The sequence below is a fragment of the Penicillium coprophilum genome, assembly GCF_028826855.1.
Source record: "Penicillium coprophilum strain IBT 35676 chromosome Unknown utg000004l_segment0_segment0, whole genome shotgun sequence".
Taxonomy (NCBI): Eukaryota; Fungi; Ascomycota; class Eurotiomycetes; order Eurotiales; family Aspergillaceae; genus Penicillium; species Penicillium coprophilum.
The window spans coordinates 6,124,482-6,151,347 of NW_026622723.1; the positions used below are offsets into that span (position 1 = coordinate 6,124,482).

At 48.9% G+C, this 26,866-nt stretch overlaps 7 protein-coding genes across 7 annotated transcripts; 3 read left to right on the forward strand and 4 right to left on the reverse strand.

Moving 5' to 3' along the window:
* Positions 1 to 1,241: 1,241 nt before the first annotated feature.
* Positions 1,242 to 3,340, forward strand: N7500_006740 (putative GABA permease; the record flags this gene model as incomplete). Its single annotated transcript, XM_056677884.1, has 7 exons — positions 1,242 to 1,344; positions 1,413 to 1,558; positions 1,785 to 1,932; positions 1,988 to 2,520; positions 2,585 to 2,671; positions 2,723 to 3,116; positions 3,183 to 3,340. 7 exons carry the CDS (start codon positions 1,242 to 1,244, stop codon positions 3,338 to 3,340), a joined length of 1,569 nt encoding a protein of 522 aa, XP_056532884.1.
* A 277-nt stretch (positions 3,341 to 3,617) lies between these two features.
* Positions 3,618 to 4,791, reverse strand: N7500_006741 (zinc-dependent alcohol dehydrogenase; the record flags this gene model as incomplete). The annotated part of the gene is made up of 3 exons (XM_056677885.1): positions 3,618 to 3,664; positions 3,724 to 4,078; positions 4,135 to 4,791. The coding sequence occupies 3 exons, from the start codon at positions 4,789 to 4,791 to the stop codon at positions 3,618 to 3,620; spliced, it is 1,059 nt and encodes a 352-aa protein (XP_056532885.1).
* Positions 4,792 to 6,466: 1,675 nt separating this feature from the next.
* On the forward strand, positions 6,467 to 11,626 carry ino80 (chromatin-remodeling ATPase INO80; the record flags this gene model as incomplete). Its single annotated transcript, XM_056677886.1, has 4 exons — positions 6,467 to 6,985; positions 7,047 to 7,529; positions 7,589 to 11,375; positions 11,433 to 11,626. 4 exons carry the CDS (start codon positions 6,467 to 6,469, stop codon positions 11,624 to 11,626), a joined length of 4,983 nt encoding a protein of 1,660 aa, XP_056532886.1.
* A 5,537-nt stretch (positions 11,627 to 17,163) lies between these two features.
* hemA (5-aminolevulinic acid synthase HemA) lies at positions 17,164 to 19,156 on the forward strand (the record flags this gene model as incomplete). The annotated part of the gene is made up of 2 exons (XM_056677887.1): positions 17,164 to 17,503; positions 17,559 to 19,156. The coding sequence occupies 2 exons, from the start codon at positions 17,164 to 17,166 to the stop codon at positions 19,154 to 19,156; spliced, it is 1,938 nt and encodes a 645-aa protein (XP_056532887.1).
* A 791-nt stretch (positions 19,157 to 19,947) lies between these two features.
* On the reverse strand, positions 19,948 to 21,557 carry N7500_006744 (DNA-directed RNA polymerase I subunit RPA49; the record flags this gene model as incomplete). The annotated part of the gene is given in 4 exon segments (XM_056677888.1): positions 19,948 to 20,850; positions 20,861 to 20,977; positions 21,035 to 21,357; positions 21,419 to 21,557. 4 exon segments carry the CDS (start codon positions 21,555 to 21,557, stop codon positions 19,948 to 19,950), a joined length of 1,482 nt encoding a protein of 493 aa, XP_056532888.1.
* Positions 21,558 to 22,170: 613 nt separating this feature from the next.
* On the reverse strand, positions 22,171 to 22,622 carry N7500_006745 (uncharacterized protein; the record flags this gene model as incomplete). The annotated part of the gene is made up of 3 exons (XM_056677889.1): positions 22,171 to 22,334; positions 22,421 to 22,498; positions 22,561 to 22,622. The coding sequence occupies 3 exons, from the start codon at positions 22,620 to 22,622 to the stop codon at positions 22,328 to 22,330; spliced, it is 147 nt and encodes a 48-aa protein (XP_056532889.1). The 3' UTR covers positions 22,171 to 22,327.
* Positions 22,623 to 23,082: 460 nt separating this feature from the next.
* N7500_006746 (putative MFS transporter) lies at positions 23,083 to 24,964 on the reverse strand (the record flags this gene model as incomplete). Its single annotated transcript, XM_056677890.1, has 7 exons — positions 23,083 to 23,684; positions 23,748 to 23,801; positions 23,857 to 24,213; positions 24,269 to 24,391; positions 24,471 to 24,631; positions 24,684 to 24,852; positions 24,952 to 24,964. The coding sequence occupies 7 exons, from the start codon at positions 24,962 to 24,964 to the stop codon at positions 23,083 to 23,085; spliced, it is 1,479 nt and encodes a 492-aa protein (XP_056532890.1).
* Positions 24,965 to 26,866: the final 1,902 nt, after the last annotated feature.

Genomic DNA, 26,866 nt, shown 5'->3' on the forward strand with positions numbered 1-26,866 from the left:
GCTCGTCATTTGCCCCCTGGCTTGCGTGTATCTCTTCCTTCGCTGGTTTGCCGCCGCTTTAAGAAGGGTTGACAGGTCAACATGGGCTTACGTTGTACGGAGTACGGAACTCGGGGACAATGATGATCTACAAACTGCCTATAATGCTTGGTACCTGCGTAGGGACTGCTGCAAGTGACAGATATCATAGTAGGAGTAAATCAATTTGAATTACTCTTTGGCATTGGAAAACAAGGTATCTCGGAGCGCATTATAATGTAGCACTTAGCTTGAGAATCATCCAGACATCGTATATTGCAGACCGTGTAAACAAAGCCACCTCTCAGTATGTTACAATTGTAATCTAGCACCTCCTTCATCACGATCAATTTCGAGATGCTTACATTACCTGAAATTGAATATGAACATCTTAAACTCTCCTGATGAGTTCTTACGCACCATCTTGTGATACCTTGCCAGCTTTCTCTAGATTCTCTCAAATGAACCTCAGTCAGATAAACCCGTTGTTGTACTTCGCACTAGATAAAGATCCCTTAGATATTGGCATATTGATGGCTGGCCCCGCTGTAGGATAGAATAATGTCAGACACGGAAGTAGTTCACGAATGGATTTTCCTTGCATATCCCTCTTCATATCAGATGTAATAGATGTTATGATCATTGGTGTATAGCGTTTGGATAAAATCCGATCTACCGCACGAAAGGATGACTTGATGGTCCCCTGCTCGGTATCGTCTCGGAGTTGTTATGAACCGCCGGTCGAATACATTCAATATGATATGTTCAATTCTTAGTGGTTTATCAAACAGCTCCAGGCTTTCAGGGGCGTTAGGGGCGTCAGGGGGGCGGACTTATGCCCGACCAAAAGGCAGCAAGGGATGAATTCCTAGAAGGGAAATGCATATACATACGTTGCTATGCTTCCCCGCTCTCAGTCGATCTTGAATAGATGAGATATGAAGGATTGTGTCATGTCTACCTCGGTATTTGCCATCTGGCTCTTTGTATCTCGGAATCGGAATTCAAAGGCTTATATCTAACCTGGAAAAGATCCGTGCTCGATGCACGTCCTATCTCTTGAGGGCTTATAGTACTCGCCTACATCGGAACCTTTGAAAACCAACCCTCTTCCTCCCCGAGATATCCATCCCATCAAATATCGGTCGCGCGTTCGATCGCGTTCACTATTTATTTTCTTATTCATTGCCCACTTTCTCTAACAATTACACAACGGCCTAGCCATGGACGATACAATGGAGAAAGTGACATCCAAGACGGGCAAGAGGCGTCAGTCGACAGCGACTCTTAGTTCAATGCCCCAGGCTGGAGATAGTGAGCTGTTAGGTGTGTATATCTTGTGCTTTTTGATGGACTTGGTGTTGCCATGAGATTATCGCTAATTGAACAAATAGCGACCCTCGGGTACAAGCAGGAATTGCGGCGCCATTATTCGACACTTCAGATATTTGCTGTCGCGTTTAGTATTATGGGGCTTTTACCTTCCATTGCGACGACGTTGGCATTTTCAATGCCTGCTGGTCCTGTGGGAATGGTTTGGGTATATACTCCTCAAACTGGACCTTATTGGCGTTGTGACTGACATGATGGTTATGGCTAGGGTATGCCACTATCTTTTCAAGAATTATAATTCTGGCAATAGTTAACAGATAACTTGCACAGGATGGTTGGTTGCAAGTTGTTTCATCTTCATTGTGAGCTTGGCAATGGTATGAACTACTCAATCTACAACCCTGGAAACTACCGAACTAATCCCTAGCCATTAGGCCGATCTGGCATCCGCAATGCCCACAGCAGGTGGGCTCTACTTCTGGACGCATTACTTCGCATCCGAGAAGTGGAAGAACCCGCTCAGTTTCCTCGTCGGATATAGCAATACCCTCGGCTTGATTGGAGGCATCTGCTCCATTGATTGTAAGTCAAGCCATGCGAAATCCTAAGCAAGAATCCCAAAACTAACACTGCCCAGATGGTTTTGCCAACATGCTCCTATCAGTCATCTCCCTCGCCCGCGATGGAAATTGGTCCGCAACACGACCTATCATCTACGGCACATACGTAGCAACAGTTGTCTCGCACGGCTTCATCGCAATCTTCTTCGCCCGCATCATGCCAAAAATCCAATCCGCCTGTATCTTCCTCAACATCGCCCTCGTGCTAGCAACAGTCATCGCCTTACCCATCGGAAAATCAAATAACAGCCCCCCAGTCAACCCAGGCTCGTATGTCTTCGGCGAAATCCAGAACTCCACTGCATGGCCAACCGGCTGGGCATTCATTATGGCGTGGCTCTCGCCAATCTGGACGATTGGCGCGTTCGATTCTTGCGTACATATGAGCGAGGAAGCGACGCATGCTGCGCGTGCTGTGCCGTTGGGGATCATCTCTTCTGCTGGATTGTGTGGTCTCCTCGGGTTTGTTTCGTTGGCGGTTATTGCAGCTTCAATGGATAGGAATATTGAGGGGATCCTGGGCTCCAAGTTCGGTCAGCCTATGACACAGGTTTGTTTTGTCTTGCGTTTGCTATTCGTGCTGGGACGGACTTTCTAACCTGGACTCTCTAAAGATCTACTACGATGCCCTCGGTAAAAGCGGTGCCCTCGGTTTCATGTCTGTGGTAATGATCGTGCAATTCTTTATGGGACTGAGCATTGTAAGTCCCAGCTTCATCATATACCAAAGCCCATTCACTAACTTTCCACAGGTCCTAGCCGCCTCCCGCCAAAGTTGGGCTTTCTCTCGTGACAACGCCCTACCGCTATCCTCCTTCTTCTGCAAAGTAAGCCAGCGCAAATTCATGCGCTACCAGCCCGTCCGCATGGTGTGTGGTGTGGTCGTCGCATCGGCACTCATCGGTCTCCTCTGTCTAATCGACGAAGCCGCCGCCAACGCCCTCTTTTCGCTCGCCGTAGCCGGAAACGATCTTGCATGGTTAACGCCCATCCTGGCGCGTCTGGTCTGGGGCGGTGATCGCTTCATCCCCGGTGAATTCTATACCGGCAAGTATCTCAGTAAGCCTATTGGCTGGGTGGCGGTCATCTATATGATGTTCGTTATTGTTCTTAGTATGATTCCTTCCGAGGGGCCGAATCCGTCGGGTGAGTTGCACTATACTATACTGTACTGTACTATTTGGGGTGATTTTGCTAACTTGGTGTCTGAAGCGCAAACTATGAACTATACGATTGTCATTAATGGGAGTCTATGGGTTGGGGCGTTGATTTATTATTATGTTCATGCGAGGAAGACGTTCAAAGGGCCTATGACTAATATTAGTCCCGAGGATGAGGGAATGGCTTTGGAGAAGGATTCTAAGAGATAGATTATGTGGCTTTGGGGGAATTTTAATCAGACATGCTCTATGTGAACCTGTGTTATGCATGTCGGTATATCCAGCTCATATCCAATAGCTAACAAATGAACATCTTCTACTCTATCACTATTCGATTGAAGATTTCAACTTTCAAATTTTCGAATTCGTTTCAATTATCGCTAATCACCCTTTCACCGGGGCTAAAAATCGCCGCTATGGACATCAATTCTTGTTCTCGTTTCTCGGAGTCTATCTGTCGAGACTCAATGCATAGGTAGAGATGCATCTATTCAGGGATTTCAAGGACGTAGCGACCGGCAATCTTGCCTTCCTCTGTATTGCACATATTAGCGTATGATCGATATCAAGTAACCGGAACATGTGAAACGTACGCATGAGCTTGAACACCTCAGGCAAGTCCTTGAGATGAGCAGTCTTGAAAGGAGCCTTGATCAAGCCACGCGCGAAGAAGCCGACGGCCTCAACGCCATCCTGGCGATTACCGACATAGCTGCCCTTGATGCTGATCATTCTCACAACGGTGTCGAAAACGGGAGCCTTGAGGTACGCATGGGCCGGAAGACCAATGGCAACGATAGTACCACGAGAGCGGGCATATGCGACAGCCTGCTGGAAAGGCTTCTCGGAGACAGCAACCAAGAGCACGGCGTGGGCACCAAGACCGTCGGGGGTAGCAGCCTTGACATCAGCAACGAGATCGCTGCTCTTGGTGAAGTCGATGTAGGCCTGGGTACTCTTATTAGCACGAGACTCCAAAAGTTTAAGAGTCAGAGGAGGCTTACCTCTGCACCAAGCTTCTCACACATAGCCTTCTTCTCATCACCACCGTCGATAGCAACAACACGCAAGCCCATAGCCTTAGCATACTGCTGGGCAAGCGAGCCAAGACCACCACCAGCACCAACAATAGCAACAGTTTGACCAGGACGGGCACCGGACTCCTTCAGGCCCTTGTAGACGGTGATACCAGCACACAGAATAGGTGCAACAGCATCAAGTGGGACCTCTTTGGGGAGCTTGGAAACGTGTGCTGCTTTGCCAATCGCGTACTGCTGGAAGGTACCGTCAACCGTGTATCCAGATAGCAGAGCATCGGGACACAAAGACTCATCCGCGGTCTTGCAGAACTCGCATGAGAGACAAGAGCCGTTGAGCCATTTGATTCCTGCGTGGTCGCCGATCTCAATTCCCTGTGCAAGAGAGCCCTTGGCGACGACAACACCGGCGCCCTCATGGCCGCCGACTAGGTTATCCTTCTCGGGGAGAGGCCAGTCACCGTTCATGGCGTGGAGATCGGTGTGGCAGACGCCGGTGTATCGCAGCTTCACCAGGACTTCATCGGGACCGGGTTCGGGCACGGGGATTTCCTTGTAGACGGGAAGTTCGCCTTTCTTCTCGAGAACTTGGGCCCATTGGGTCTTGGGGATGGTGGGGGACATTTTGAGGATGGGTAAGAATTAAGAATTAAGAGAGGATATGTGAGGATAAAAGTATGAAAGGTATTATGTAGGATAGATATGAGACAATGTATCACAAGAAAACAGCAGTTTCTGTCTTCTTATAGTCCGACGACATTGCCTGATCTATTTTTTTTTCGACTTATTGTGAAAATCAGGATCATTCGACTCTATCGGGTTCGCCGGTAAGCTTTTAAATTGTTCATGTCATTCTTGTATAATACCCTGGGAATAAAACTGGATTTCATCCACATCTTGCCGTTTGCGGCATAGGTTCTTAAACATATAGGCTGTCATACAATGTAGATTGTCCCAACATCGAAAGGGTGAATGTCTATCTTCATCCCAGGTATCTCAGGATATCAGGATATCATAGCCCTTCCATATTAGGTTATGTGCATCTATACAAAGTATGAATTGACTCAACTCCCTCATTTGGACAAAAGAGTATTACAATTGGGAAGTGACATGGAACAAGAAGATCATAGAAGCTATGATCCTTTCTCAAGGTATGCTAAGGTCTACAGAAGTGGAGGACGTCATCACCATCAGGCAATGTGGGGATGAGGTTCCAGTATGATCTACGGAGTTCAATAGTGTCTATTAATTCATATAAAGGCACAATTCCACCCCAAGGGAGTGGAAATGTATCTTCCTCCAGAGTTGATTGAGTTACTATTGTCATATTTGATTACATGTATGCCATATTTGCAATATGCAATGGTCTCTATATTTCTGGGAGTGACAAGCTGTCATCTACGGGATTATGCCCTGAATCTGAGACATATATATATTATCGGTGCGTAGTCCAAGCTCCAACTCTTAACTGCCAACTTCCCAAATCAAAAAGCACATGAATTTATTATAAAATCCAATTCAAGTCTTCACCGACCAAGGTCGTACAATAAATGTACAGAGACATTGTCGAGTAAAATAGACAAGCCAGTTGAGATATTTTCCCGTAAACTCGTTTGAACGCCAAATATACTGAAAACGTTCAACCTCAAGTGAGATTGGGACACCACCTTTGATAGAATTGGAAATAAGAACATGAAATTGAGAAGAAGATGAAATACCTAGGTCTAAAGTAGAAGAAGTAAAAAAAAGAAGTCAACTATTTGACACCCATCAACATAAACATCGGATCTAACCCCCGGGATGCCGGAGTGGAAATACCCCAGAGAATGAAGAAGAGGAAGATTCACGAGAAAGACGAAATCTCAACATTTCCCCTTTTTACTGGACATCCGTTTTCCTCATCTGAACTTCTACTTTTCCCCCTTCAACTATTCCCCCATCCCTCCCCCTTCTCATCTGCCATCGCCCCTGCATCAGCTCTCTCGCCTAGACCCGCGCATTCTCTTTCTTGGGCTCCACGGAAACTTCCCTTCTTTCCTGCATCTTCCCACCACAAACGAATCCATCCCTCCATCAGGTATTTATGTCTTTCTCCCTTTTATTTCTTTCATCCCACTTCATTTCGAAATCATACCTGAAACCAACAACTGACGCCGCGTCATTAGGTCACCAGAACCCCCTTGACAGGTGTCTCTGAGCAGGGGTCTTTCGACTCTACGTCAATTAACACCCGCGACTCTAGCTCGACCCTGACCCAACCTTCGACGCGCTCAACCCGTAACCGGGGACCGCGGCCATCATGACGGGCCCTCCGCCATACAACGCCCAGTCCCCGACTCAGCAGCAGCGGTATCCGGCCTACACCTCGCCGAATAAGAACCATCCGTATTACCCGAATGAACAACCGCCCCAGCAATATCACCAGCATCCCCCACAAACCCCACCCGCGTTTGGCCCATCTTCCGTCGCGCGAAGTCCGCATTTTTCGCACGCGTCCCCGATGCCCTCTACGTTGCCGCCGCCCTTGAACGGGACTGCGCCACCTCACCCGTCTCACCCGGAGTCCTCGCAATACCAAGGACATTCGGCAGGCTCTCAGCTACCACTTCCGCGCCCTTACTCTAACTCCGTGATGGCGGGCAACGGTGCCTCGCCGTACGGCTCTGCGACACCGCATGGCCATCCGCCTAGCCGCCCAGAAGGCCATTCGCAATCTCCTACCAGAGAGTCCGAATCTCCATTTCGCATGCGAGGCAATGGTGCTGGATATGGACCTCCGATGATGCGGGAGCCGAGACCGGTCTCGCCGCAGGAAGCCGTACGCATTACCCGGATCCCCCCAATATCTTACGATTCACTAACCAATCCGTGCCTCGTAGAAGCCCGCCCGAGCTGCAGACCCAATGTCTTTCGCTAGCATTCTTTCAGGCCCGTCGGATGAACAGCCTACAAGAAAGCCATCACCTCCCCCGGCCCCCATCTCCATCCACACGCCGCATGCTCCCCCTGTCTTTACACATCGACACCTGGATCACAACTCCACACCTGGAGCTATTCCTCACAAACAAGAGCACCGATTGGACTTTGAGAGACGCATCGATGGTTCGAGACCACCACTGGCCACAAATGGGTTTGCTAAGCCTGATATGGAATACGCTCCGCCGATTCCTCGTGCACCGCTTCGAAGACCCTTTCCGCCCGGTGTGGACCTGGAGCAGGTCAACCGAGCTGCAGCCGAAATCGATCACGCCGAGAAGAGCGATGTTGAAGATCCTGCTTTCGACGCGGAAAAAGAGCGGTACCAGGAGAAAAGCCACAAACGGTCGGTGGAAAGCAGCCGCGCAGAGGAAGTACGACGAAAGGTAGGTTTTCTGAAATTTGTTTTATATCCACCGAATTACTCATACTAATCTGCGCTCAGCGTCGCCGCAACGAGTTCCTCATCGATCTAGGTAGATCCTTCGAAAGACAAGCAGTTCTTGGCACCGAACGATTCCGAGTCCTCAACGAAGGTGCGGTCATGGCCGAAGTTCAACAAAAGGAGATTCAGGATGAAAAGGAACGGAAGAAGGATATGCAGCGCAAGCGACGTCGGGAGAACACTGTGCGTCAAGAAATGCAAAAGAAACTGGAGGCTGAGCGCAAGGCCAGCAAGGCCCAGGAACCTGGCGAAAGGGCCAAGTTCTTGCGCGAAGCCGAGCGGGCTCAGAAAAAAATTCGCACTACCAAGCGTGCCCTGGAGGGCGGCGATGGCCAGGAGGAGCTCGGTGAAGTCACCCCGCTTGCTCCCAACCTCGAAGGCGGGACCACAAGTCAATTCCATATCGGCCGTTCCTCGCCCAGCCGACGCAGATCAGGCCGCGCGGGTCCCGTCACCCGTCCTAAGAAGTCCAAGGAGCAGAAACAGGCCGAGAAGGATCTCGCCGAGGCAGCTTGGAATGCTGGGCTGGACGACGACCTGTATCTCACCCCAAGTGGAAGAAAGGATGCTCGAAATTCTAAGGAGGGTACTCCCATGTCGCAGCTACACTACGACAGCAAGGGCTACAACCAGATCTACGAGCAGATCTGGCGCGATATCGCGCGCAAGGATATTCCAAAGGTCTACCGCATCAAAACCACCTCGCTCTCAACCCGCCAAGAGAATCTGCGCAAAACAGCTCAGCTTGCCAGCAAACAATCTCGCAAGTGGCAAGAGCGCACGAATAAGAGTACCAAGGATACCCAAGCTCGGGCCAAGCGGACGATGCGTGAAATGATGTCTTTCTGGAAGCGCAACGAGCGTGAGGAGCGTGACTTGCGCCGCGTGGCCGAGAAGCAGGAGCTTGAATCAGCCAAGAAGGCAGAGGCGGACCGTGAAGCCAACCGACAGAAGCGCAAGCTCAATTTCCTTATCTCGCAAACAGAGCTGTACTCCCACTTCATCGGGCGCAAGATTAAGACCGACGAAGCTCAAGGAGACACCGCAGTTGCTGCAACTGGAGAGACAATTCAACCAGGAAAGCCAAACGCTCACACAGTTAACCTTCCAGACAGTGTGGCCAACCTCAATGCCAAGTCCACTGCGTTTGAGGATCTTGATTTCGATGCCGAAGATGAAACCGTCCTGCAACAGGCTGCCATGGCTAATGCGCAAAACGCCGTACAAGAAGCTCAGGATCGCGCCCGTGCCTTCAACAAGCAAGGAGAGGGTGATAATATGGCTGCGTTCGACGACGGAGAGATGAACTTCCAGAACCCGACGAGTCTGGGCGACATTGAGATTTCGCAGCCGAAAATGTTGAATGCTCAGCTGAAAGAGTACCAGCTCAAGGGTCTTAACTGGCTTGTCAACTTGTACGAGCAGGGTATCAACGGTATCCTGGCAGATGAGATGGGTCTTGGTAAAACGATCCAGTCCATTTCGGTTATGGCTTATTTGGCTGAGGTGCATAACATCTGGGGTCCTTTCCTGGTCATTGCACCAGCGTCCACTCTGCACAACTGGCAGCAGGAGATTACTAAGTTCGTCCCAAACATCAAGGTGCTTCCCTACTGGGGTAATGCTAAGGACCGAAAAATCCTCCGAAAGTTCTGGGATCGCAAGCACATCACCTATAACCGTGACTCAGAATTCCACGTTCTGGTCACCTCCTACCAGCTTGTTGTTCTTGACGCACAGTACTTCCAGAAGGTGAAGTGGCAATACATGATTCTTGACGAAGCCCAAGCTATCAAATCTTCTTCTAGTTCACGATGGAAGAACCTGCTAGGATTCAGCTGTCGCAATCGTCTTCTGTTGACAGGTACGCCGATTCAAAACAACATGCAAGAACTGTGGGCTTTGCTTCACTTCATCATGCCAACTCTATTCGACTCCCACGACGAGTTTAGCGAGTGGTTCTCCAAGGACATCGAGTCGCACGCCCAGAGCAACACAAAGCTCAACGAGGATCAACTTAAGCGTCTTCACATGATCTTGAAACCCTTCATGTTGCGTCGTGTCAAGAAGAATGTCCAGCAAGAACTCGGAGACAAGGTTGAGAAGGATATCTTCTGCGACTTGACCTATCGCCAGCGTTCCTTGTATTCCAATCTGCGTAACCGTGTCAGCATCATTGACCTTATCGAAAAGGCTACTACAGGCGACGACACTGACAGCAGCACACTGATGAACTTGGTGATGCAATTCCGCAAAGTCTGCAACCACCCCGATCTCTTCGAGCGCGCCGAAACAAAATCTCCATTCTCCGCCGCAACCTTCGCGGAAACTGCATCCTTCGTTCGTGAAGGCAACTTTGTCGATGTTCGCTATTCGACCCAGAACTTGATCGAATACCCGTTGCCACGCCTATTGTGCAGCTCGACTGGACGACTTGATCTTCCTGGTTCTGATAATCCTCGCGCGGGCTTCCGCACCAAGTATCTATCCCAGCTGATGAACGTCTGGACACCGGAAAACATTCAGAGGAGCGCACGTGAAAATGGTGCGTTTTCTTTCTTGCGCTTCATCGACACTTCTGCGGGAGAAGCAAGCGAGATGGCACGACTTGGTGTCTACGAGCGTGCAGAGCGTCGTCGCAACAAGCCAAACAGACTTTCTGCCTTAAACGTTATCTATGATGAGAGTGACGATTCGAAGGAATCCGTGCTATCCCATTCGATATTGAACATTGTCGATCGGAATGATCGCCAGGATGTTCGAGATGTCGCTGTTGAGGGTCGAATGAAGGATCTCATGACTGTTTCACGCTCGTCATTCGAAGGCCAAGGCCTTCAGCTAATTGAGCCTTGTGCTGGTCCTAAAGCTTCGGCGCCTCCCATCATCATGTCCAATTCTGGCCAACAGGCGCTACGGGAAACCGAGCAAGCTCTTTTCAATGCATCTGTTCGGCAAGCATTGTTTGAACACTGCAGCAGGCAACTTGAGGAACAGATCCTTATCAAGAAACTCGATCCTGCGCCTTACTCTCGCCCTCCTATGTTGCCGCCACCGGTTTCACTCAAGGGTCGCTACAGCCACATCGAGGTGCCATCGATGCGTCGTTTCGTGACAGATTCAGGTAAACTGGCCAAATTGGACCAGCTGCTGCGGGAGCTCAAGCCCGGTGGTCACCGCGTGCTCCTGTACTTCCAGATGACGCGCATGATCGATCTGATGGAAGAGTACTTGACATATCGCAACTACAAATACTGCCGACTGGACGGAAGTACCAAGTTGGAAGATCGTCGCGATACTGTCTCAGACTTCCAGTCCAACCCGGAGATCTTCGTATTTTTGCTGTCGACCCGTGCTGGTGGTCTCGGTATCAACCTGACGGCAGCCGACACAGTCATCTTCTACGACTCCGATTGGAACCCTACCATCGATTCCCAGGCCATGGATCGTGCTCATCGCTTGGGTCAAACTCGCCAGGTCACTGTCTACCGTCTCATCACCCGCGGTACCATCGAAGAACGCATCCGCAAGCGTGCCTTGCAGAAGGAAGAGGTGCAGCGTGTTGTCATTACTGGTGGTGCTTCTGGCGGTGTCGACTTCAACACCCGTGCTCGCGAGAACCGCACCAAGGACATTGCCCTGTGGCTTGCCGATGACGACGAGGCTGAACTTATCGAGCAGAAAGAGAAGGAAGCCATCGAACGTGGTGAGACGCTTGGCGCGAAGGGCGGCAAGAAGGCCGCACAGAAGCGCAAGCGGGATCTTACGCTGGATGACATGTATCATGAAGGTGAGAATACTCTTATTCCATTGCTGTGATCAATATCCATACTAATCGGTTAAACAGGCGAGGGTAACTTTGACGACGCTAGCGCCAAACCTTCAGGGGCTGCGACGCCTGCCGAGGAGCTTGTTGAGACACCTTCAGCAACGCCCGCAAAGCGCGGCCGCGGCCGCGGACCCGGCAAAGGCACATCGAAACGCGCGAAGACCACAAAAGAGCGTCTCCGTCTCATCGACGGCGACGGCGGCCTCGATTAATGCAATGACTGTCAATTAATTCAACTCGGGGTGGCGTTCGATGCTTCTTCTCTTATTTTCTTTTGTCTTGATTGGTTATTCCCATTCCTCGTTACACTTTCCCTCTTTTCCTTTTATTATCTTCTCAAATGGCAGATACATGAAACTGCTCTGTATTATCATACAAACCTTGACTATCTGGAACGGCGTGGGCTCTGGACATTCCCCATTGTCTGCTGGATGAGGGTGGTTGATGCAATGATGAGATGTTTTCCTCCGCAATAGACTTGATCCTGGCTTTGGCTTGTGGTTCATGGGTGGTTGTGGTGGTCTCGATGTGAACTTGTTAACTTGCGATTCGTTTTTTTCCCTTTCGAAATGTTCTTTTCCCCCATTCTACATTCTCCCTTTTTTTTTTTTTCCTGTCTGCCATTTTGGCTTTCCTGCCTTGTATGTTTCAATGTTCAAAAAGGGCGCTCACGTTCTAGTTTGGTTATGAGTGTCAATGTATTGGTTTGATGGACTCCTACGCTCTTACTTTTGGCTTGCTGAGATCCTAGAGTTCGAGGATAGTGTAGTGAGTATGGTGTACTTCTAGGAGAAACAAATGGTCTCTGTACTAATGTGTGATGGTGAATTTACGCGTGGGATAGCAAGGCTTCGATTTTTGAGAACGATTTCTCGACTTAGTCGTCGAGTCTAAATCCTTGCCCTCTCCTTGTGTTTCTCGTTGTCTTGGAGCATTAATCTGGGGAGGTCCATCTTCACCAATCTCTATAGCCAAGTCCCGGCCTTTTAGACGAGTTGTGCGACCTAGGCCAACTGCAGCATCGAGCCGTATAGATCTATAATCACAGAGACCCTCCAAGGTGGCTCCTAAATCCATATTAGTTTCGCATCACAGTGATTTCGGAATCCTTCATGACTGGATGAAGCATGGCCCAAAATGTTAAGTTTTGGTGATGGATCGATCCTAAATAAGTTGATATTGAATCTTACGCATATGATGATGCCGGATTGATACCCCACGGTTGATCTAGTATATTCTCACCAATCCACGGGGTGCAATGTAAAGGATAATCTCTACTTCCTCAAACATGCGATGGAAGTGGCACTTGTAATAGGGATAATAGCACCGAAACACCAAGACAAGAATACTCGTCATTCATTTATCTCTCCTGGCTATCAACTCCACCGGGTTGTAGCTCAATCCGGGGCTGCAACAACGCGGACATGCTCTCCTTTGTCTTCCCTATTACTTCTTTTTGAAGAATTCCGACTGCGAATTCATGACTTCGAAGGAGGTGGCGCAGCCAATGGCTTTCAGTGCTCATGTATGTTGAGCATCTTCTGCTTCGGACCGCAGTAGGTCCCATGGCGGAACTCTGCCCATGTTACAGGCATTCAAGCGTTCTCAACTTGCTTTTCGTTGAGTTTGTATCTTTGCTTATCCTGTAGGATCAGGAAGCGTCGAGATCGACGAATTGCCATCTTATCTACGCTGATAAGTAGCCTGCGTCGTGTTGCATCCCTTGGGGCTAGACGTGTGTACTATCCCCTTCGTCTTTTGCGCGAGGCTTGGGCCTTGGAGTCCCGGGACTAGGTATATAGATTAGTTGAGAATCAATCAAGATAGCAGGAGCTGTCGATACCTCTGAACTCCCATTTTCCCTACTCTGGTAAGTAGCCTGCGTCGTGCTACATTCCTTCCAGTGGGATGGGTTTACAGTTCTTTCGTCTTTTGCACGAGTCTTGGAAATTTGAGTTGCGGGACTAGTCATATAGGTCAGTTGAGAATCGATGATAATCTGAAGGAAAGGAGGGATAGGAATGGGGGGTAATAGAGTAGTGTAGAAACGCACTTCAATCACCTCGCAAAAGATCCCTACCCCCTGGAGTCATCGTTCGGATTGGTCGCAGGTGCGAGAGTGTTGAGCTATCTTCTCACTACTGAGGACATTTGGGTCTCGAGTGATATGAGTGGTGTCACCAATGGTTGGCAGCGGTGGCATAAATCCGTAATGTCGGAGTCGGATCTGATTAGCACGATCGATGCACCGCTACTACCAAGTTGGTGGAGATGGAAAACACATTATCATCGCCGAGAGATTTGTAATTTCCATTCGTGGCACCCCGTTTGAGAGATACGGGGGTTTTCTCGACCCTGTAATCAGTCAGATATACTGCACAAGATCGGCGGTTGATGTTGATGGGTAGTAAGTACTTGGTGCATTCTTTGATATTCTTATTCCTCCTAGGTTTGTTTGATGATGTGTAGACTCGACTAGGTTTGTAGAGATATCGAAAGATTGGAAAACGCCTCGCGGTATCTTACTGTAGGGCGCCTATAGCCCAGATCGGATCTATCGAAGTTCTTCTGCTTTGTGCACTCCTATGCCGCGCCAGTCATGGGAGGCATCAAGAGTCGCGAGGAATTTACCGAACCCTACTAGATTAGTACAAGGAATAAAGGATAGCTGATCTTAGGTAATAGAGCTTACCAGATGTTTGCTTTCCGTATCTATCAACAATGATGCTCTGGAATGGATTGAATAAACTCGGTGGGAATTTCTGCCTGAGCGTGACCTGGCGTCTCTTAGGTTGTCGAACTTATTAAACATCTTGATGGCCCTTTCAAGCTCTTCCCACTAGGATTGTAGGCAATGAGATCTATGTAAATGGGTTAGCTAGAAAGAGATGACGATCCGAGGAAGAAAAGCATGGATAGGAGCGGTAAGATGCATAGTAGTGAAGAGAGGGGGAATTTCGATCACCATATAAATTCCTCTCGTATGGGAGAATACCCCATTCGAGAAAGATGTCTACTCTGCCATGTTTCAAGAAACATTCTCGAGGTCCACCCCCTTTTTGGTCAAGTTGCCGTGAAAATATGCCATTTCATCTTTCAATCGCCCGCTTTTATTACCTTCAGAAAGTCAATTTAGTAGTTGAAGAAGGCTATTTGATCCAACAAGGGTGAAATAGCGACGTGGAGAAACTGACCATTCGGTAGAAACGGAGTCGGACTAATCTTTTGAGTAACTCGCTGTTGTTTATGAGACCTAACTTTCTGGACATCAGGTGTCCGAGTAGGGGATGTGAGGATGATTCCACTAATTGGCTAGGAAGCGTGTGTATTTATTGATTGGTCTTCTCGAAGTGACATGGCCACGAGGAACGGGGGCCGGTGCACCAGTTCATCAAACGACGACGGTGGGTAGAAAGTGCTTCAGTATACTTGTCGATTATATCTGCGATTTCTGCTCAAGTGCGACCTGCTCTATGTTATTATCGGTCAGCCTAATCGTAGACGACTTCAAGATGATGTGTTCATACTCATACTATCTCGAAGTTTGGTGGTAATATCGAATTGTGGCAACTTTTCGCCACCAGACATGTGGAGAAACCCATGAAGTTTGTAAATGATATATATTTTGCTGTTGTCGACGCCTTGATAAAGGTCAGTTTTGTCATAGGTTTGTAACAGATGAAGGGATACTCACAAATGGCTGGGTTAGAAGTAAGAGACGTAGTGGCGTAAACAGAATGACCCAGGAGATCCTTTAGGCTGACCACATGTTTAATTGTGACCTAACGACTCGGAAGACACTATGGTCTGCAGCTTGGAATTGATGTTGAGATGTTGATATGGTTGTCTTGATATGAGTACTTCCGGGACTCATCGTCTCAGCATTTGGTAAATTTTGAGATCTCGCTCAAAAGTGGCCCGCGAATTCCTCAATAGTTAGGTGAATGTCCTGTACTTTTTGTCAGAATCTTTGAGTTCTTATGATACGTGCAAGAAGAGGAGGGGAAACTTACCATAGTGACACGCTTGCTGCTCATCAGCCTGGTGGAGTATCCATCAAAGAGGACGTATGAGAGTTCTTCCTCTCACATAATAGTAGCATGTGGGTGAGTTGGCTGGCTGGAGCGTCAAGGCGTATTAGTTCGATGGCAGAGGCTTCATCCTGAACGCTGTCTTCCCCGCCAACCCATGCCGGAAACTGTCGTGAGACTTGATCAAGGGATATAGTCCAACGTCAAAATCAAACTCATTTCTGAAGCTGACAGAAGGTGTAAGTGCGGAGAGGCCGAGATGGAGCCCTGAAGATGTTCCTTTCTTATACAATTGTCAGCTCACGTCTAGCGACCCTGGGCAGTAATAGAAGTTGAGAAAGTCTGCGACTGTGACTTGGCTATTAGTAGAATTTATTCTTCGCCTTACCTCTACTTCCATCGGGTGATATAATATGATAGCTCGGGACTGTTGAAGCGTTCGTGTTGATGAACCGGGAAAGATATCTGAGCACCTAGGAGCCCATCACAATGTATTAGACTGACTAGCATAAGATGTCACTGAGGAAGGAGCAGAGGCCATCTTCTAATGGAGAAGATTACTGTGGGGGTTTTTAGGCCTAGGTCAGAAGGCAAAAGTAGACGAAAGAGAAGTGAAAGGAAGAAAAAGTGAAAAGAAAGAGAAACAAATGCAAGTCTGATGAATCAAACAATCATCAAGCATTTCATGTCCAACAAACTCTACAATTAAACTGTCCTCAGAACTTGTTCCTATCTTCTTCTCCCGATCTTCCTAGAAATTCCAGATCCTTCACTACGTAGTGGGTCATTGGGTAAGTATATTGGATGATATTCAATGGGCGTATTTGATGATAGCACAACCCTATGCTTTAAACGAAGCATATGGCCTGTACCAGTGCTCACATTAGCATGGGCCGTTGTACATCAACTAAAGCAGGGAGTATATACTTTTCAACTGTTTTAATTTTATCACCATGCTAATTAATGTTAAAAATCTCAGTACATTTATGGGTTCCGAGACCAAGATCCTTGGTGACTTTAAGCCGAATGTCTAAAACACCCGGAATTCGAGCAGGAGACGAGCGTGATTATTTTATAGTTGACTTGCTCCAAGCCAACGATATCACATAACAGCGAGCTTGGCAGGCTATAGGACAAAATGCTCTCAGCTATAACATGCGGAGTGTCGATTTCTGTACCATATAGGAAAAGATTCACCTCAATTTGTAGTACTAATGTCCATGTTGTACTACACAGGGAAAGATGGATCAAAGCACCTGGCCTTGGTTTTTAGTTGGGAAGTAATGCGTATCAATAAGTCGACGGGTAATAGCACTCGAATCCGAACCTAATACGCATATACGAGCTTGCAGCGTATTCTCATTCTCTTCCTTTGGTTGTCTCACTTTGGCTCCAACCTCTTTCGGCTACCGAGGTACTTCCGTAGAATAGAATAGAACAAAAAACCCCTTCACGAGGGGCCGATTTCCCCGGGGTCTGCCAAGTGGCAAAGCCCGGCAGTGAGGCACGTCGGAACGAAATATCCGTGCCTCGGGGTCTGTCAATGGACCAATCAGAGACCGTCAAATGTAAGCCCTGTGTGTGAGTCAGCAGACCCACCTGGGCCGATTGAATTTCCCTTTGGTTCCGTTGGTCGAGAGGTGACTTGTTCTCCTTAAATTCACGGGGATTTCTTGTCTTCATTTTTTTGTTTCTCATACCTTTTGGTTCAATTCATCATGGAGGCTCTACTGCAGCAGTCTCGCACTATGTGCCCTTTCCTCAAGCGCACATCCCCCACCACCCTCCGTACTCTGTCAACCGCTACTCGTCCTAGCACCAGCCCAGGAGGTGGAACCATGTCCAACCTGCAGGTTCTGGGCCGCCGCTGCCCAGTCATGAGCAAGGCTCTGGCGGTTCAGAGTGCCCGTCTCAGCGGCAGCAAGCGCTTCACCTCGCGTGCCGCCGGTGTCGCCGCATTCCAGACTGTGCGGGTTCCGACTGCCAAGCGGGCATTGCACAACACCAGTGGGCATCCCGCAAGTCTCGCCTCTGGCGGATACGAGAAAACCGAGCGAGGTAAGATTGAGTTTGTGAGACTTGGATTTCGAGCTGTTTCTAATCTGACTTATAGGAAACCCTAACTTGGTCAATCCGCTCCGCGCGTCCTCTGCCGCCCCCGGCCATGCCGGCACTGCGGTCCGCGGTCCCCGCCCAGAAGCCCCAACCAACGAAAAGTTCAACTACGATGGTTTCTACAACGTGGAATTGGAGAAGAAGCACAAGGACAAGTCTTATCGCTACTTCAATAATATCAACCGTCTCGCCAAAGAATTCCCTCGGGCCCACACTGCCTCTGTCGAGGAGCGTGTGACTGTCTGGTGCTCAAATGACTACCTTGGCATGGGTCGTAACCCCCAAGTCTTGGACTCCATGCACAAGACTTTGGACACCTATGGAGCTGGTGCAGGTGGCACTCGCAATATCTCGGGTCATAACCAGCATGCTGTCGCCCTTGAGGATACCCTTGCCAAGTTGCACGGAAAGGAGGCCGCATTGGTCTTCAGCTCCTGCTACGTGGCTAACGATGCGACTCTAGCAACACTAGGCAGCAAAATGCCCGATTGTGTCATCCTCTCGGATAGTCTGAACCATGCTTCAATGATCCAGGGTATTCGCCACTCTGGCGCGAAGAAAATGGTTTTCAAGCACAATGATATGGAAGACCTCGAAGCCAAGTTGGCCTCATTGCCTTTGAGTACTCCCAAGATTATTGCCTTTGAATCCGTATACAGTATGTGCGGATCCATTGCCCCTATTGAAAAAATCTGTGATCTCGCCGACAAATACGGTGCTATCACTTTCTTGGATGAGGTCCATGCCGTGGGAATGTACGGCCCACACGGAGCTGGAGTTGCTGAGCATCTCGATTACGATGCATACGCATCGCAGGACACAGCTTCACCTCAAAGCACCAAGGGCACAGTTCAAGACCGAATTGACATTATCACCGGTACCTTGGGCAAGGCCTACGGCTGTGTCGGTGGATATATCGCAGGCTCGGCAGCAATGGTCGATACCATTCGCTCCCTTGCTCCCGGCTTCATCTTTACCACTTCGCTCCCACCAGCGACTATGGCTGGTGCGGATGCTGCCATCCAATACCAGTCCCAGGAACCCCGGGATCGAGTCCTCCAGCAACTCCACACCCGTGCAGTCAAGACCGCCCTCAGTGATCTGGATATTCCTGTCATCCCCAACCCTTCACACATCGTTCCCCTCCTGGTCGGTGATGCCGAGCTGGCCAAGCAGGCTTCCGACAAACTTCTCGAGGAGCACAACATCTACGTGCAGGCCATCAACTACCCCACCGTACCCCGCGGTGAGGAGCGTCTGCGCATCACTCCCACTCCAGGCCACACAAAGCCCCTGCGTGACCACCTCGTGCAAGCTCTGCAGACCGTTTGGAACGACCTAGGCCTCAAGCGCACTAGCGATTGGAAGAAGCAGGGCGGTTTCGTTGGCGTTGGCGTTGAAGGCGCCGAGGCCGCCAACCTGCCCATCTGGGAGGACGCCCAGCTGGGTCTGCAGTCTGGCGAGACCCTTGAGGGCGCTGTTGCTCGTGAATTCAACCACGCTGCTGCCCATGCCCCCGTGCCCCTGAAGGCTGCTACCCCTCTGACCGAGAAGGCTTACTCGGGAATGACCTCCACCGCTGGTGTGGTTGCCTAGAGCAGACGAGTCCCGTCTTTCAATGCTTCTCGGTTTTTGGGGTAATTCTGTATGCATTATTCCCGTCCATTCATTTTATACATAATATTCGGTCGTGCGGACATAGTTTAACATATGCATCCGTCTTCAATCATACTACCCTCACATATTAATGTCACCTGTCTGCTTTTGTTCAATGATGTAGCCATTTTCCGGCTTGATTTGCCGTGAAGTGTGCATTTGTCTTTTGATGTATGTTGTTGGTTTGCTTGGCAAGACCACAACTCGTGTCGGGTATACTGCTTGTATCTAGTATATCGATCGAGTGTCATTTATTGGACTCGGGTGGATCAGGTTGAAATGAACAGTATTGAATTGGGATTTTGCTTCCGTGTTGTAGTATGTAAGTTCCTTATCAGTATGAATAGACCTTGGCTTGTTTGTGTGTAGAGTACTGATATATATATATATATATAAAGTATACATTATCCCTTCTTGGATTCTGGACTGCCTCTGCTCTAGTTACAAAACAGCTATTGTAAATGGTGAATCAAATTAGCTCTTAACATAGATATAAATTGATCGTGCCTTACTGCTGACGATTTCCAGAGGTTATATGATTCCCAGCCAACAGAGACCCCAAGTTTACACAATCAAAATTGAATCAAGAAACAACCAAGTAAATTTCTTTGGCTATGTAACATTGTCTCATAGATATAGAAACAGATAAAAGTAACAATTTTGAAACACAAGAAGCGCCATATATTCCAAGTGGGCCTGATAACACAAGCCCACTAAACCACAACTCAACCCTACTTGCGACCACCACGACTAACCTTAGGGAACTCAACAGGAAGTCGCAAACGAGCGACACGACGTGCCGCCGCCTCCGCACGTCCACCCTTAATATTCCACTTGGCGAACTCTGTCTCACGAGGCTTATCAATCCGACAACCAAGCTCACGGAAGTACTGGTGAATAGTATTGGGATCAAGACGCAAGTCATCACGCAGATCAGAAGGATCGGTCGCAAGCTCATTGGGTGCATTACCACCAAGCGAGCTGGATCCACCGTCACGCGCCGGCTGGGGCGGGATATGCAGCGAGAGCGCACAGATGGTAGTCTGCAAGAGGGTGAAGTCATTCTTCGAGACGAAGCCGCCGCTAGGCGCGAAACGACGACGAACAGCATCGATGACAGACTCCGGGAGCAGGTCTGCGGACTCGGCTGCTGGGGCACCGGGCTTGGGCTTTGCTACGGCAGAGCCGGTGGTGTTTGAGAGGATGCGACGGAGGTCTTCGCGGGGTGGGAGACGTTTGCTGCCGGGGCCACCGCCCTTGGCGTTTGCGCCAGCGTTTTTGAGACAGCGACCGAATTCGATGAGAAGCTGGATGAAGCGGAGGACTTGGAGGTGGGTGGTGTTGTCTGAGTTGACTACTGCGGCGACGCGGTTCGAGACGTAGCGAGACACGGTTGTCACGCCCAGACCGGCTTCCACTTGGGTTTTCCAGTCGTCCACGCCGTTTAGTTGGCTGAGGGTTGTGTGGCTGCCAGGCACGAGGGTCTCGATTGTGTAGACGTCGGAGGGGTGCGAGACGGCGAGGTTGGGCGTTGGGAGGGGCTTCGCGGCTTGCACTTCGGCTTGCATGGCCAGGGCCTTGGCGAGACCGGAGGCTGTGTCGGTGGGCATCGAGGAGATGAGGGGCTGCGCCGGCTGTGGGGACGGCGCCGGCGGGGGCGTTGGAGAGCTGGGCATTCTCGGCCATGGACTGCACGGCCTTGCGGGATTGTTTAGTACCGAAGGTGTTGGTTAGGGCTGTGCGTTGGGCGCGCATGGTGTTCTGGTGATAGTTGTTAGTTGGATGTTGATGTAGGGGATTATGGGTATGAGGGTGTACCATCTCTTCATCTGAGTCTTCCTCGGTCTTGCGGCTTCTTAGTGCTCCTCGCAGTGTTGCCCGTCGCACCTCCACGACCTTCCATGTCTTGCGTTCTGGGTCGATGACAGCGACGTAGTGCTTCACTTGGGAGTCGGTATCATCTCCTGTGCCTTCACGGCCGACGAAGTCCAGCTTGGCGTGTTCCGAGGACTGGAGCAGCATCTCTGAAGAGACAATGCCCGGATTCCGAGTCAATGCCGCAGACTTGGAGACATTGGGGCGGCTTTTGATATATGGATCCCAGTGGAGGGATTTCGAGCTTTGGAGACCGGGTGTGTCGACTATAACGCAAAATTGCCATCAGAGACGGTCTACAGCCTGGATAAAAAGCGTTCAACTCACCAATTACCGGTGCCAGTTCGCTCTTATCTTCAATAACGCTGGCGGCCAGCGGGGGCAGCTGGTGCAAGGCTGGCTTTTTGCTTGGTCGGTCATTATCCGTTGAGCGCTTTCGCTTGTGATCTTTTTTATCGGACGGCATTATGGCGTTAGAGAGGAGAGACAAAAGATTGTACCTCTCGAGAATCGGCTTTAGCGCGGTGAAATAAAATGTCTGGACTTGTCTGGCAGAAAATTTTACGAGCGGAGACGAGGCAGGCGGTGAGACTATGGGCATTCCGCACAAAGGAATATTGACGTACATCCAACGTCAAGTTGAGGTTGATAAACCATATACAAACAGCTACGAAGACAGCTGCTCAGCTACTCAGGTGTGGGCCGATTTACGGATTTACAGGTTTACAATGGAGAAAAAATGTTGCACTCATCAAGTCATCGATTCATCTGCAGTAGCTAAACCAAGACCTCCGAGTTATTCCATGGATTTTTGATAAACTCCCGGAAAAGACCTCTCCACGACTTTTGACCAGCCCGAAGGAAGGCCGTAAAGTAATGAGATTGACCAGTCACCCCAATGCCGTGCTCAAAGACCGATGGTTTGCACCGATCCTCCAACATCCACCTAAACACAGGAGCCCCTCCGAGTAATAACCATGCATGACATCAGACCGTGGACGTAAATGAATCCGAGGTGTTGGAATGTAGGTAGACTGTTGTAAACAGCGGATTCCGTCATTTGATCTGTGATCTCTTCTGATAATAGGTCGGAAATCTTGTCCGTACAGGTAACTCGTTTGAGTGAAGGGCGTGTCACGAAGAAACGAAAGTCGCAACGTCGCGTCGTCAATTGTCGTGTTCAGCGTTTAAACATGAGCTCGGGCAAAGAGAGCTGAGATGGAGGGGGCGAGTAGTTTATTTGCTGAAATAGAAATTAGTATTGCGATTGGTCGCTTGGAAGCTCAATGGCCTTTCGCAAGACCACTGGCGCACAATGGAGCAACTTACGATCTGGCACGCATCTTTCTGCGCTTGCGCTTGAGACGGCGAGTGCGCTTCTTTCTCCACTTAGCTCTCATCTTCAAACTGTGGACTGGTTAGTGCATTGCCCTCTCGATAATTTTCTTTGCTTTCGGAAAGCTACTCACGATTTCGAGGATGAAACAGAGATAGTAGAAAGAAAGATGAAGTGGGCGGGTCCGAGACGCATTTAGGTACGGTGCGGCTGACTCAGCCGCTCTCGCTTAGGCCCCACACGTGACAGCCCAAGCTTCCATCTGTGACGACAAATGACTATTCCAGATTAGGAAATTCGATAGGGTTTCACTCGATAGAGCTGTTGCAAACTGTTTGAAAATAATTTATGTCACATATAAACTACGGGTGGGGATAGGGTAGCGATGTTAGTTCAATTGAACATCCACAAGAAGGGCAATGCCATTAATATTTTATTGAAAGAGCATATCATGTATCATATAGCTCCAAAATAGAGCCAGTGAGCCTATGCTGCTATTGTTTCTGCTATAGACAGCAGTATGCTCAGTATTACACAAATATATCGGTAGCATCATCACTCATACAGTTTTGCAAAATCCGCAAGACGAGATCCACAAAAGTAAAATGACAAAAGGTTTCTCTTACAAAAGTATTTATCCAACCTGCAAATCTTCTCAGTACGTGTACCGATAGTTGGGCGCCAAATCTCCGAGATATTCCTCTTCATCCTCGGGAACCACAACAGCGTCAACAGCGGCGCGGTCACGCTGCTTGTTCTGAACCCACAGGGCTACCATGTATACCGAGCATGCCAGGACAGCGAGACAAATGAACGAGAGGCAGATGATATACCCGGTTCGGAGATCAGTGTGGCCATTCTTTGTTACAAAAGAATAAGTCGCGATGATTCCACCGATATTGCCGAAACCAATTTGCCATGCAGTTCCCACACTGCGTCGATGATGGCCACCCAAATTCATGGAGAACCAGCATACAATGACAGGCATGGCGCTATAACAGCCACTGGTCACCAGGAAAAGAGCGCCATATTGTGCACTGTTATTGTCATGGATTGTCATAAGCATGATAAATCCGACGAGGGCGATCGCCATTGGAATTAGGGTGAAAGCGTATCGGTGTCGCATTCGGTCAGAGCAGAATGCGACTACCATTGAGAAACCGAATGCCGCAGCCCAAGGAGGAATGGAGTATAGCTGGGTTTTGATGGGACTATAGCCGTATGTCTGGATTATAGACGGCGCGAAGTATGCATAGCCTGTATCAGAGTGAGCGATAACTCGGTGGGTAATGGAAGAAGGAAATGATGTGATATACGTACTGTAAGCTGGGACAATCAGACCGAAGTACATGAAGCCTCCGATAAAGACCTTGTCTGGGGAAAGTCAGCATGTTGCAATTCCAAGAGGGTCTCACCGAGTTATACTTACAGTCCTTGAAGACATTCAGAACCTCACGCTTGCCCATGTGAATATGGCGAGCGGCCTTGCCAGCATCCTTAGCCAACTTGGCACGCATGTATGCGCGCTCTTCATCGTTCAGCCACTTCACATCCTCGGGGAAATCAGCAATGAAGAAGAACAGGATGATGGCGACCACACTGGTCAAAACGCCCTCCAGAATGAACACCCAGCGCCAGCCACTGTAGCCGCACATGCCGTCCATCTTTGCGATACCGCTGGCAAGCAGACCACCAAAGGCGCCAGCCAAGGAAGTGGAACTAAAGAAGAAACTGAAACGCTTTTGAGCCTCAGAGCGTGTGTACCACATGCCCAGCAAATAGAAACCTGGCGATCGCAATTAGTATCAGAGATAGGAGTTCTTGTTGGCATTTGCACTTACATCCAGGGAACATGCCGGTCTCAAAGACACCCAAGAAGAACCGAGTGGCCATCAGTCCACCCCAGTTTGATACCAGACCTTGGAAGAGCAAGACCAAGCCGAACATGAACATGCATCCCGTTACTATATTTGTATTAGCAAGCTGCCCTTACGAAAGTGCACCTAGAACTGCAAGGGTCGCAAAGGGACTCAAAACACTTACGCCATACATGGGGTTTCAACTTCTTGAGCAAGATGTTTGATGGAATCTCGCAGATAATATACGGCACGAAGAAAATCGTGAGGGCGGTGTTGTACTTTGTTCCTTCGGTGATGTCCAAATCCTTTTTTAACCCGAGAATAGCGGCATTGCTAATATTAACTCTGTAGGACAATGTTAGATACCAGCAATGCTTGATGGGACACAAATGCTTACCGATCCAAAAAGGCAAGCAGATACAATATACACAGACAGGGCAGGATATGCCAGTCAACCTTGGCCTGCAGCTTGCGCGCAGTGGTAGTTGTGAGAGGAGGCAATTCCAAGTCCACGGAGCTGGCCTGACTTTCACCGTGGTCAATGGGCTCTTTAGTATCAAGAGTTTCTGCGGGAGAGTATGGTCAGTATGGGGTGGTAAGGGTGTAAGCTCGGGAAACCCTAAAAAACAGAGAAATCCGGGGTAAATCTTTATAGTCAAACATACCTGGGACTCCCATGATGAGCTAAATTCAAAATTACACCAGAACACTGCGCAGCTTGACTATGAAGGGGAAAAAAAAGGAAAGAGGAGAAGATTGGCTTTTGGGGGTTTTTCGAGCGCAGTTCTCCGATGCAGGGATGTTACCCCAGGATGTCGAGGCCCGATCTCGGCCCTATTGGCCGATGTGCATTCCGCGTTTTTAATTTGGTTTTTTTTTTTTCCTTTGATGTTTTCTTCCTTTATGATCGACATAGACTTATGCAGCTTTCTTTGCTTTAACACCTTATTTCCTTTACTAACTGTGAATTGTAATCTTACTATACTCTGTACTCTGTCCATGTCAAATGCCATATCATTCCCCACAAAAACCCTTTATGACTCAGGGTTTTTCGGGCCGACTAAATATCCACCATAACAATCCTTGGCGATATTGCGGGGTGCTGGTATCCCGAGGCTATAGATATCTTACAGGATTCTTCGCGATTTATAATATCGGCAATCAGCTGACGTTTCTATTTACCCACAGTCCAATCATCTCGACCTTTGATCAGCCACAAGAAATTCAATTGGAACCCTATGGCAGCACCCACACCTTTACTTTTTCTAATTGGCACGAGTGGAGTCCCAGTGTGTTGAACACACAATCGGTCCTGGCACTTTCATCTTCACACCCCATTTAATGTTCAGATACAGGGTGGGCGCCGTATATAAGATATTGTGCATCACCAGACGAGTATGCTACGGCAGTGTCCAACCGCCACTGCGCCAAAACCATTTTTCCCTCAGTGAATTTGGACTGGAACACCGCTTATTATATGACAATTGGGTTGTAAAAAGTTTTGCAACCTTATATTTCTTACATATATCCCCCCCTTTCCTATACATAAGCCTTTCCAATATAACACTTAGCAATTACACCTCAAACTCTGCAGCGCTCAGAAAGCCCAAAGCCTAAAGTTCAACCCGCCCTTACCCACAAAGAGGCTGGGTTTTAGGTTAGGCTTGGAAGGTTAAGCCGATAGTTCACTAAGGGTTAAACAGGCTAGGCTTTAGGCCTGGGTCTGGGCCCACCTATAGGCTTTACGGAGGTCTAATTACACCTACCAATTAGCACCCAGCAATTAGTATAGCAATTACACGGGTACAATTTCCTTTATTTACCCTCCCCAAATACCCTTCCCTGTCATATAGTGCCTATATGCGACAGCTAAGTTAGACTTAGACCTTTACGTAGTGTTTAGGATCAGTAGCCTTCATAGTGAAACTGAGCAACTCGGACAGGTGTATTGATTATAGAGTATAAAGGGCAATATCAACTTGTGTGCCTCCAGGTAATATGCACATGACTAATATTCCTGCGGGCAAATTCGTTGTGGCGCATTGGCGGCTGGCTCTCTAATATAGACATGGACTAGCCATACCAACTGTTAAGATGTTCGCCTAGCTCACTAGCTGTCTCGACACCGGTCGGGCCTCCGCCCGCAACGACAATGTCTTTGGCACCGGTGAAAGTATTCCAGGTAGTGCACAGGGACACAGAGTCATCTTTCAGTCCTAATGGAGACGACGTGGTGGATGTACCGATGGCGATGACAAGCACATGTTATATGGTCTTCTCAACTTGGCTGTCTGGAAAGCCCACGGTGATATGGCGATCGGTGTGATCAAGTAAGAAGTAGGTATACCAATACGGGCTGGTCAGTACATAATGCCTACATGAAAGCTAAACGATCTTTTCCTTTTTCGCATTTTTGCTTAGTCAGTACCATATAGCATCACTCTCCGATAATTCTAGAGATGATGAGGCTCTTCAGCTGAACGACATAATAACATGAGCAAACTCCTGCTTGGGCCAGTCGCCCCACTTGCGAGCATTGCAGCCAATCACCAAGCAAATCATTCTGAACTTGGGCTATAC